Source organism: Theobroma cacao, chromosome 4, assembly GCF_053813885.1.
Source record: "Theobroma cacao isolate CCN51 chromosome 4, ASM5381388v1, whole genome shotgun sequence".
NCBI lineage: Eukaryota > Viridiplantae > Streptophyta > Magnoliopsida > Malvales > Malvaceae > Theobroma > Theobroma cacao.
In genome coordinates this window covers 27,512,964-27,523,696 of record NC_142642.1, presented here as the reverse complement: position 1 = coordinate 27,523,696, position 10,733 = coordinate 27,512,964, and the positions used below count along the sequence as shown (strand labels likewise).

The 10,733-nt window shown below is 34.6% G+C and overlaps 2 protein-coding genes across 4 annotated transcripts; one reads left to right on the top strand and one right to left on the bottom strand.

Annotated features, from left to right (window-relative positions):
- The first annotated feature begins 296 nt into the window (after nt 1–296).
- Nucleotides 297–3,307, top strand: LOC18601805 (Pentatricopeptide repeat (PPR) superfamily protein). Its single transcript, XM_018120130.2, has one exon. It carries the CDS (start codon nt 389–391, stop codon nt 3,044–3,046), a length of 2,658 nt encoding a protein of 885 aa, XP_017975619.1. The 5' UTR covers nt 297–388; the 3' UTR covers nt 3,047–3,307.
- Nucleotides 3,308–3,512: 205 nt separating this feature from the next.
- Nucleotides 3,513–9,820, bottom strand: WIT1 (WPP domain-interacting protein 1). 3 transcript variants are annotated; one of them, XM_018120131.2, is made up of 6 exons: nt 9,612–9,820; nt 8,294–8,879; nt 6,680–7,902; nt 5,781–5,966; nt 3,971–4,163; nt 3,513–3,806 (listed from the first exon to the last, which is right to left on the bottom strand). In XM_018120131.2, the coding sequence occupies exons 2-5, from the start codon at nt 8,856–8,858 to the stop codon at nt 3,978–3,980; spliced, it is 2,160 nt and encodes a 719-aa protein (XP_017975620.1). In that variant the 5' UTR covers nt 8,859–8,879; nt 9,612–9,820; the 3' UTR covers nt 3,513–3,806; nt 3,971–3,977. The 3 variants fall into 3 exon arrangements, with proteins under 3 accessions (XP_017975620.1, XP_007032932.1, XP_007032933.1); XM_007032870.3 differs by having other exon boundaries at nt 8,294–8,874; XM_007032871.3 differs by having other exon boundaries at nt 6,680–7,899; nt 8,294–8,874.
- Nucleotides 9,821–10,733: the final 913 nt, after the last annotated feature.

Below are 10,733 nucleotides of genomic sequence, written 5' to 3'. Positions count from 1 at the left end.
TGCCAGGGCTTTGCCAAGTGGCTATGGAACAAATGCAGCTGTCACTTCCTGCCTAAATTCTTCTACCTATATCCACATAAATCAACAAGTCAATATTTAATTCAATTGATCAAAAATATTTATTTAGATTATAAAGTGATCAGTGATAAATTTTATCAATATATATTAATTTAAAGTAATTCAAAACGTGGAAGGCTTTACTTTGCCTCTGAGTGGTAAGATTGGGCCGTTTGGCTCATTTTGCCTTCTTGTGGGCAAGGTGGAATTGGGCTTGTTCTAGCCCTCCAAACCGCTAACCAATCATCTCTATACTGAAAAAACTGGATAACTAAGCTAGTACCAACGGTCAAAAATCCCGCCAAAGCATGGTAGTAACTAAAAATTTTGCATGGCACTTAAAATCTCTTACTTTCACTTCCCAAAACTTCTTTTTTCTTATTCCTCATCAGGAAAACATTTCTTCCAATCTCTATCTGTTTCTCTAACGAAAAACCAACCAATAACGAGAAAGAAGAAAACATTTTCCCACATTTTCCAAGAATGTTCGAACCAAACATCCTTAAACCCAGGCAAACAAGCCCATTGTCAAATGATAATATCTGGGTTTATCCCAACAATCTTTGTTGCCAATTGTTTGATCCAATTGTACATAAAATGTGGGAATTTGGGGTACGCTAATAAAGTGTTTGATAGAATGTCTCAGCGAGACATTGTGTCGTGGAATGCGTTGGTTTTTGGATACGCTAGTAATGGGATGATGGGGATTGCGAAGAGCTATTTTGATGAAATGCCTGAAAAGGATGTTGTTTCGTGGAATTCGTTGATTTCAGGGTACCTGAAGAATGGTGAGGGTTTGAAGGCTATTAAGGTTTTTGTGTTAATGGGGAGCGTGGGAGTTCAGTTTGATTGGACGAGTTTTGCTGTTGTTTTGAAAGCTTGTGCTCTTTTGGAAGAGTTTTATGTGGGGGTACAAGTTCATGGTATCGCTGTTAAAATTGGTTTTGATAAAGATGTGGTTACAGGTAGCGCTTTAGTGGATATGTATGGAAAATGTAGGAGGTTAGATGATTCAATTAGGTTCTTTTATCAAATGCCTGAGAAGAATTGGGTTTCTTGGAGTGCTGCGATCTCAGGTTGTGTTCAAAATGATAAGTTTGTTAAGAGTGTGGACTTGTTCAAGGAAATGCAAAGGGAAGGAATTGAGGTTAATCAATCTGCTTATGCTAGTGTTTTCAGGTCATGTGCGGGGTTGTCTGCATTTAGGTTAGGAAGACAGTTCCATGGTCATGCCTTGAAGAGTAATTTTGGATTGGATTTGATTGTAGGAACAGCAATTCTGGATATGTATGCAAAATGTGGTAGTATGACTGATGCTCAAAAGTTATTTAACTTGTTTCCAATTCGCAATTTGCAATCTTTTAATGCCATTATTACTGGTTATGCCCGATGTGATCAGGGCTTTCAAGCTTTGCATTTATTGCAAATTCTGCTCAAGTCTGATCTTGGTTTTGATCAAATAAGTTTGTCTGGAGCATTTAGTGCTTGTGCAGTAATTAAAGGGTCTTTGGAGGGCGTTCAAGTGCATGCCTTAGCAGTCAAAAGTAATTTTGAGTCAAATATTTGTGTGGCCAACGCAATTCTTGACATGTACGGTAAATGTGGAGCTTTAGCTGAAGCATGTCGTGTTTTTCATGAAATGGACAGAAGGGATGCTATTTCTTGGAATGCAATTATTGCAGCGCATGAACAGAATGGAAATGAAGAAGAAACACTCTCTCATTTTGTTTCCATGCTACATTCTGGGATGGAGCCCGATGAGTTCACTTATGGCAGTGTCTTAAAAGCTTGTTCTGGTCAGCAAACCTTGAATTATGGCATGGAGATCCATAATAGAATCATCAAATCTGGAATGGGGTTGCATTCATTTGTAGGAAGTGCTCTTGTTGATATGTACTCCAAGTGTGGGATGATGGAAGAGGCCGAAAAGATCCATCACAGAATAGAGCAACAGACGATGGTTTGTTGGAATGCAATCATTTCTGGATTTTCACTGCAAAAAGAAAGTGAAGAAGCTCAGAATTTTTTTTCTCGAATGTTGGAGATGGGTGTAAAGCCAGATCACTTCACTTACGCAACAGTAATTGATACCTGTGCTAATTTGGCTACCGTTGGGCTTGGTAAACAAATTCATGCTCAAATTATCAAGCTAGAATTGCAGTCAGATGTGTACATATGCAGCACCCTTGTCGATATGTACTCAAAATGTGGAAACATGCATGATTCCAAGCTAATGTTTGAGAAAGCAACTGATCGGGATTTTGTAACTTGGAATGCCATGATTTGTGGGTATGCCCAGCATGGTCTCGGAGAAGAAGCCCTTAAAGTTTTTGAGGATATGATACTTGAGAATGTAACGCCAAACCACGCAACATTTGTTTCAGTCCTTCGAGCATGTGCACATATAGGGCTGGTAGAAAAGGGATTGCATTTTTTTGGCTTGATGTCAAGTGACTATGGTTTAGCTCCTCACTTGGAGCACTATTCCTGTATGGTGGATATAATGGGCAGGGCAGGCCAAGTTAGTGAGGCATTAAAGCTCATAAACGATATGCCCTTTGAACCAGATGATGTTATTTGGAGAACTCTGCTTAGCATTTGCAAGATCCATAGGAATGTAGAGGTGGCAGAAAAAGTGGCCAATTCTCTTTTGCAATTGGACCCGCAAGATTCTTCGGCTTATATTCTTCTATCGAATATATATGCTGATGCCGGAATGTGGGACAAGGTTTCAGATATGAGGAAGATAATGAGGTATAATAAGCTGAAGAAGGAACCTGGGTGTAGCTGGATTGAAGTAAAAGATGAGGTTCATGCATTCCTTGTTGGGGACAAGGCTCATCCAAGATGCAAAGAGATATATGAGAAGCTTGGTATATTAGTTGATGAGATGAGATGCTACGTTGCTGATATAGATTTTTTCCTCGAAGAAGAGGCAAACCAACTAAAGGAGCAAGAAGAGCTAAAAATCAGCTTGTGTAACTTGTAATTTTAATAAATGCCAGAGAGGCACAGGGGAAGAATTTAGCTTTAAATGAGTATTGGTTATTCCACCAACTTAAAGATTGTATAGCTTCTTACCATGCAAGTGTATACCATCTGAAGTTTGGGAGTTTTGAAGACTGCCATAGCAAGAGGAAGAAATGGCAAAAATTGAATAATCAATTCATTCTGGTGGTATGTTATTAAGTTGGATGAAAATATTGCCTTCAGAGATATTGGCCTCCTCTGACACAGCTGCCTGCAAATATACTGTAGTGCTGAAAGATTTACTATTGCAAGACCAACTGGGTAAACGCTGGCTACCAAAAACCTACATCAAGCTCACACCAAAGTTCATCTGCCACTAGCATTTCATAGGTGATATTTCATCTTAGTAATATGCTTTATAAGCTGATATACATAGAAACAATGATCAAAAAAGTATTAAGGTTCAAGTTTTAAAGAATGAGAAAAGAGATTACAACTGCAAATGAATTTACCATGATTACCAAGTTCAAATTAAGGTCAAGAAGAATCCTTCAATCTACAGATCAGGACAATATTGCAATTAGATCTACAACATGAGTAATTTTCCAGGAAGTTAACATAGCTGTTGCCTATGTTAACAGAGCTGGTTGTCTTATAAGTCATAAAAAACTAGACTCTACCACTGCAGCAAAAATTCGTATGTATTCAAAGGTCTTCATGGAATTAGCTTTCCCATAGTATCACTCACCCAAAAATTGAATTTCATGATCATGCATATTCTGCAAAAAGATCCAAGGAAAATTTTAGAGGAAAAGATTTGAGAATTCATACCATTTTAGCAAGGTAGAGTTCACATTCCTGATTTCCAACAGATTTGCTATATAGGAAAGAAAATGCACAGAAACCAAGTCAAGATCAAATGATAGATAGGAAGAATGCTTACGTCATCATTAAAAGGGGCATTCCTGGTTCTGGGAAAAATAAACGGCCGCTGAAATTAACAGGATGAGCAATGCCAAGGAAACATGCTTGAAGTTGAGCAATCTTGCATCTGTTCTCCTCACGTTCTCAAACTCAGATGTGGCATCTGTAGGTTTCACTTCAGATTCACCAACAGATTCAGTAGTCTTGTCCAGCTGTGAATAGCAAATCACACCAACAGTATTAGAAATTTACAACAATGTTTCCTTGCTAGCAATCGTCCAAATTCGAAATCTCTGGAAAACACAGTACAAGTGAGGGAAAAAAATGGAAAGGAAACATTAAAAAAAAAGAAAAGGTATATGTTGATGCAGGACCACCACCTAAGGATTTTAGACAAACCTAACTATGGTAAAAGTTTTAGAAAAATAGGACTTTATCTAATTTTAGGTGGTCTTCACACAATGGTTTTAGATAACTCATACAAATTTGTTATTTGGAGTGAAGACTATAGTCAATCAGTTTCTGGATTATAAAGATTGAAGTGAGACCATAGTCAATCAGTTTTTGGATTATTAAGAATCAAATATAGACTTGAGTTTTTCGCTGTTTTTCTAGCTTTCTTCTAGTCCCTGTCTCTTTTCCTCTCTTTTTCTATTTTCTATTTCTTTACCATTTGGTGCATTTAAGATATCATTTATCCTTCGCAGCCATAATTTTGACTCCTTGACAAGGAACCTAATATAATCTACAATAGATGAGATTCAAAAACAGAAAATACAAGGTGCTACAAGATTAGATATCAATGTAAGAAAACCCCTTCAAATGTAAAAGATTATTGTACTTTTTCATCCCAATTCTGCAAAAGGGTTTTAACAAAATAAAATAAAAGAAAAACAAAAAAACCACAGGGCTAGTCAAATTGCAATACCAATTAAGAGTTCAGACTAAATGTAGCAAGAAGGTGGAGCAAGCAGGAAAGACTGTCAAGTTTATGACAACTGGTGCAAAAGAATATATGAACATAAGAGCATACATATACAAAATGCACGTATCCTAGCAGATAGCAAGGGAAATCCAGGGTAAACTGCTAAAGATACCATAGTCTAAATCAATGGAGAAATTATTTTGTGTCTCCAAATATAACCTTAAGATGTCATGACTTGCAATTATCAACAGGATCAAAGATGACAAAGAGAGATTAAGAAGCGGAGTGCCTATCAGTAAATTAACTCATCTTACACATGCTATCCCTGCTTTCAAGAAACGTTAAATTTCATTTACAGTTCCTTTATTCCATCAGTCTGGGATACTGAAACCATCATTATTACCATTCATGGACAAATTTATTTCTCCAAGAGTCCAATGGCCACCAGACAATACAGTACATGGAAAAACCTCATAAGCCACCCAATACACATGGAATCTAGCAATTTTAACCAGGACAACTGTCGGGCAAAGCAAACTGCAAGAGTAGGTAACAGCTCACTGTGCAACCAGCCAATCAAATAGCAATACCTCCAGATAACACAGCCTTATGCCAGTCCTTTATTAACATATTCTTCAACTATATACAGTTCTTCTAAAATATAGTTGATTAAGAAGGCAGCTAGATGGCCATAAACTCAAATAACCTAACAACAGAAGACATATTTTGAAACATTATGTCGGAACAAAGTAACTTAGCCATCCAGATAAGTATTTTATAGCATGAAGCATAAAATCACCATCTATTCATGGGGAAGACATGTAAAACAAATGAAAAAGTTACGTCAATTACTAGAAATGCAACTCTATTTACTAACAAGAGAAATAAATTAGGAAAAACCTACCTCAGAACCATCAGCTGACAACTTGGTTATTTCTTCGTTTGCAGAAGCAGTACTAGAGTCTTGCTTTGAAAACAAAAATTCCTTGACATTTCCCCTATTCTCATGGCTCCCAATAATAGATGGATCCTTGTCTGTCTGCTTCAACTTCACTACCAAAATTTTATTTTCCAGAGCTAGTGCAGATATCTGCTTAACAATATAGATTAGTTAGAAGCAGTGCTGATATAAATAAAAGTTGTCAGAAACCCATTCTATCTTCAGCAAAACATGTTTAAATCTTTACTTGGTACTAAAAACTACCAAAGTAAAATATGGTTATAAAGGACACTTAAACTGCCATTATATACCCTAAACTAAAGTTAACAGCAGGAAAGCCTGTGCTAATTAGTGTTAATGCAATTACAGGAACATATGAATTGCGTCTTAGATTATTCAAAGAAGGGAAAATGCACATTGGTGAAATGCTTATTCACATTTCAGTTTCAATCCTTCAAAAGGTTAAACAATTTTCAAGAATTTTTAATTCAATTTTTGAACAACTTCCACATGCTTATGATATCACATTGGGCCAATTGACAAGGTTTCATCAAAGTTTATGTAGAATAACCGAAAAAACTATTGAGTCTTTATTGTGTTGATTAAGGTGAACCAGTTAGATAGTTATCAAAACTCTTTGACAAAGGAATGAGTCATTTTCAATCTTCATATAAGCCCATATTTTTATTCATTATAATTTTCAACTTGCTTTTCGTTTTAATCTAATACAAAACCTCATAAAAGGTGGAAAGTACCGTATAGATGTAATCAATGGAATGGCAAACAGAGGGCATGTTTCAGTTACAAATCCATATTGAGAATGAAAACTGACAATGATAAATCACAGGTAAAGGAAGCCATACCTGCTGGTGAAGGCGCTCTCTTTCCACAGCTAGTTGCATGAGCAAATTTGCTATCAGTTTGGTACGAATGCCAATGTCCTTCGCAGTTGCCATTTTCATTTCCTCAGCTTGATTTAAAGATGCCTCCAAGCAATCTAGTCTACCCCTCAAAAAGCTCAGTTCTTCACTTAGCTCTGCATTAGTCTCAGATAATATGATACACTTATCTTCTGCACTATCAGCTCGATTATCCGCTTTTGAAAGCTTCAATTTTAGACCCTCAATTAAATTTTCCATATCTCCAATTGTAGTATACAACATATTTTGCTTCTCCTGACTAGCTTCAGCAGAAGCCACAGCATTTAATAACCCAATCTCAGATTCCTTCAATTGTCTCTCAAGTGCTTCAACCTTTTCAGAAGTTATATCATGGCTTTTAAGAAGACCCAGCTCTTCATTAAGTTCCATGTTCATCTCACCTAATAATTTGCATTTGGCTTCAGCATTATCTGCTCTATCTTCTGCTTTAGATAATTTATCTTTCAAATCGTCAATAACATTTTCTAATTCATTGATCTCAGAACGTAAAACATCACACTGTTCACGACTTTTATCAGCAGAGGCTTTTGCATTTAACAAGTTAAACTCAGATTCTTTATGTTGCTTCTCTAATAAATCTACTTTCTCACGCAAAGTGAATGCCTCAGAATCGGCAAGAATGAACTTATTTTCAGTTTCCGCCAACTTTGCTTTTAGGTTGTCTGTCTGTGCTAGAAGGAAGTCATTGACTCTGGTTCCACCACTTTCAAGCTTCTGCAATGCACTCTCTTTGGCTTCCAACTTCTCTTCAGAATCTTCAAGCTTCAACCTTAGCTCAGTTTCTCGATGAGTTGAACTATTCAAATTAAACTGGACAATTTGAAGTCGACCCAGTAGCTCTTTTGAGATCCCCATCAACACTGCCGCTGCATTATCTGCTTCAAACAACCTTTCACTAACATCCACTGCCTCTTCCTCAAGGCAGATCATCCCTTGTTCTAAAGAAAGTAGCCTTGGTTTCATCTCCTCCTCCATTTGCCTTGATTCTGCTAACTTCTTTTCCAAATCAATTTCCCTAGCCAAAGATTTCTCTAGCATCCTCAAAATATGCCTTTGCTGTTCAATAGTTTGCATTTTTATCTTTGCATTATTATTAGACGATTGATCAGCTTCTGAGACATTCACACCTTTTTCATCATTCCCTGCTAATATGCATGCATTAGAAGAAGACATATAAGTAAAATTTTTTTTTATTTATTCCTTATCTTTTAGCCTAAATCAGGAAAAAAAAAAGATTCATAAAAAAAATTTACTTTATTTTGGGCAGGTTTAACAAGAACCAGCAAATTTGGCTAGACAATATATGAAATTGCTCTAAAAGCATTCAGTTACCACATAAAGACAACTATAAGTCATAGTATCAAAAACATTTTCACTACTCATTTACATTGGTATATTGGACATGCAAGTGCAGAAACAAACACATCTAATCCATGCTATAAACTTGTAAAGCAACTGCCAATCCTTTATTCTTCAATTACATAGAAGCCCAAAACATAAAAACAAAACACAATTAGTAAGAGGTCTGTAGCTTACAATTTTCATTTCCAAAAAGACATGACAGAATCCTTTGGAAATCAGCAGATTGCATCTTTATTTCGGAGACTTGATCTTGTGACTGCTGTAATGATTCTTCATAACCATGCAACTTGTCCTCCATTTTGAAGAAAGTTTCTCCCAAGTACTTAAATGAAGATATTGTCTCAAGCGCACCAACAATATCAGTTTCAATACTCTCCATAAACTTATCCAGTTCTCTAGCCTCTGAATCTAATATCCCAGATAAGAGATCAAATTCCAGAGCCTTCTCAACCAAATCTACTAGCATAAAATTTTTCTCTGACATAAACGATTCAAAGTCAGTTTCTCTAGTAGCCACATGCATTGTAAGTATACTTAAGTTAACCAATTTCTCTGAAGAACATGCTAAATCTAATTCTAATCTTGTTAGAATCTCGCTAGCCCAAAATAATTCTCCGTTCACCTCCCCACCAGATGAAATCCCATCAAGTATGTCAGCTCTATTTGATCCTGCCTCCGGTTCCATACTATTGAAGTCATCACCAGATACACCTTCTTCATGAATGACATCAGCATCCATTTGAATGGTGTGTCAGCTGCTCTAACTCAAAAAAAAAAAATCAGTAAGTAATATAAAAAATTTGGTTAGAGCAAGTCATGAGAGAGAAGTAAACTAGGGTCTGTATTACATCATATCATGAGATGATTTCATTCCATTTTCAAAGCTCATAATTGAATTCTAGGATTAACCCAAAGCAGTCCATTTTGTCTCTCAAGTTTTTCATGCACATATGTGCAGTCTATTTAGTGCGCTATTTACAATTTCACATAATTTTATCACATAACAACTCTATGGATACACAACTCTTCACCAAGGCACTTAAGTACCATACATATTTATCCTCAAGATATAATTCTTTCCAACCGAGATCTTCGTTTTAAGATTTCTTTTGTTTTCACTTAATTGCAGCCAGTGAAAAAATTGAATATAAGAAATGAATAAATTAAAGGTATTTCTCAAAAAAAAAAAACTCTTAAACCGTGATCAATTTACCTCCAAGCAAATTCATTTTCCAATAAATCAAACCAATTTCTCTCATAATCTATAATTATCATGACTAAGCCAAAAAGAACAAAAGCCCACCTCCAGATTTTCCATATATTAATCAAAAAACGACTCGTTTAAGAACTGGGTCAAAAACCTAAAATACCCATCTCACATATTCAAACAATCTTCAAAAAATAAGAAAAGAAAGGGGAAAAAATGTTATTTTCTGTTAGTTTCTCAAGAAACCCAAGTCAAGTAAGGCAGAGAAATGGGAAATATTAATACCTTACGGCGAGTTGCAGGGTGTTGAGCCTTGATAGAGTTGTAGAGAAAAAACAAGAAGAAGAAAGAAACGAAAAGAAGATTTGTGCCGAATAACACTGAGATTAATAAGAATTAAGAAAGAAAAGAGGTTAAACTTTAATATTTTCAACAATAAAGTAAGTGAGTGAGTGACACATGTTAACGTTAGCTCTGCTCTGCTCTTGCATGATACGAGGAATGTGTTGCTATGTGTCACCGCAATGGACATGTTTGGATTCGGGTTCGGTTTCAGGTTTGTTCTGTTTAGGCTGAAAAACGGTTTTTTTTTTTATTTACATGTAATGAAAATCAATCGATTTATAAAAAAATATTTAAATATTTAATTTAATAATTGGTGCATAATTTTTTATTAAAAAATTAGTTAAAATTTTTCTTCTCAAAATAAAAAAATAAATATATCAAAACAATTTTTATATATATAAATATAAAAATGTCTAACAAGAGAGAATGGATTCAAATATTAGATCTTAATTTCCTCAAAAGTATAACAATTTAGACCATTAATTTAGAAAAATTGAGAAGACACTAGTATCAAGATTTGGAGAAATATTGTCAAAATTAATTTTTATAATGCATTTTCAATCATTATAATTTAAATTAAATTATATAAATCACAATTGTAAAGTGATTTATTGATTTTGAAAGTTTTATATACCTATTATTGCTTTTCAAACAAATATAAATCACAATTGTTACAAAATAAAATAGGCTACTTTATTGAATTGTTTATGTTTAATATGCTTTCAGAATAAAATACATTACTTTTTATGATTTTATCTAATTAAATAATTATTATTATTATGTAAAAACATTTATTTTAATTTTTTTAAAATTTTATCTTCACTCATTTATGAGATGACATTTTATAATTAATTGATAGGATACGCTTTCAGTATATCAAATACAAAATATCACTTAACCACAAAGTATTTATATTCTATGCATTTCAATGTATAGTATCTATACATTATCACAAAATTATAGTGTCACCTCATATATATACAAAAAAAAAGTTTAAAATTCTCTCAAAATAAGTGTTTTTTAAATTATAAGTATTTATTTTTTAAAATTCCTAGTTTTTAA

What these genes read in the sequence shown, in the direction of transcription:
- LOC18601805 (XM_018120130.2), top strand. Translation starts at nt 389, where the DNA reads ATGGCACTTAAAATCTCTTACTTTCACTTCCCAAAACTTCTTTTTTCT.
- WIT1 (XM_018120131.2), bottom strand. Translation starts at nt 8,858, where the DNA reads ATGGATGCTGATGTCATTCATGAAGAAGGTGTATCTGGTGATGACTTC. An exon ending in GAGAGCGCCTTCACCAGCAG is followed by an intron (nt 5,967 to 6,679) that starts GTATGGCTTCCT and finishes ATTGTTAAGCAG; the next exon opens with ATATCTGCACTAGCTCTGGA. An exon ending in TGTCAGCTGATGGTTCTGAG is followed by an intron (nt 4,164 to 5,780) that starts GTAGGTTTTTCC and finishes TGCTATTCACAG; the next exon opens with CTGGACAAGACTACTGAATC.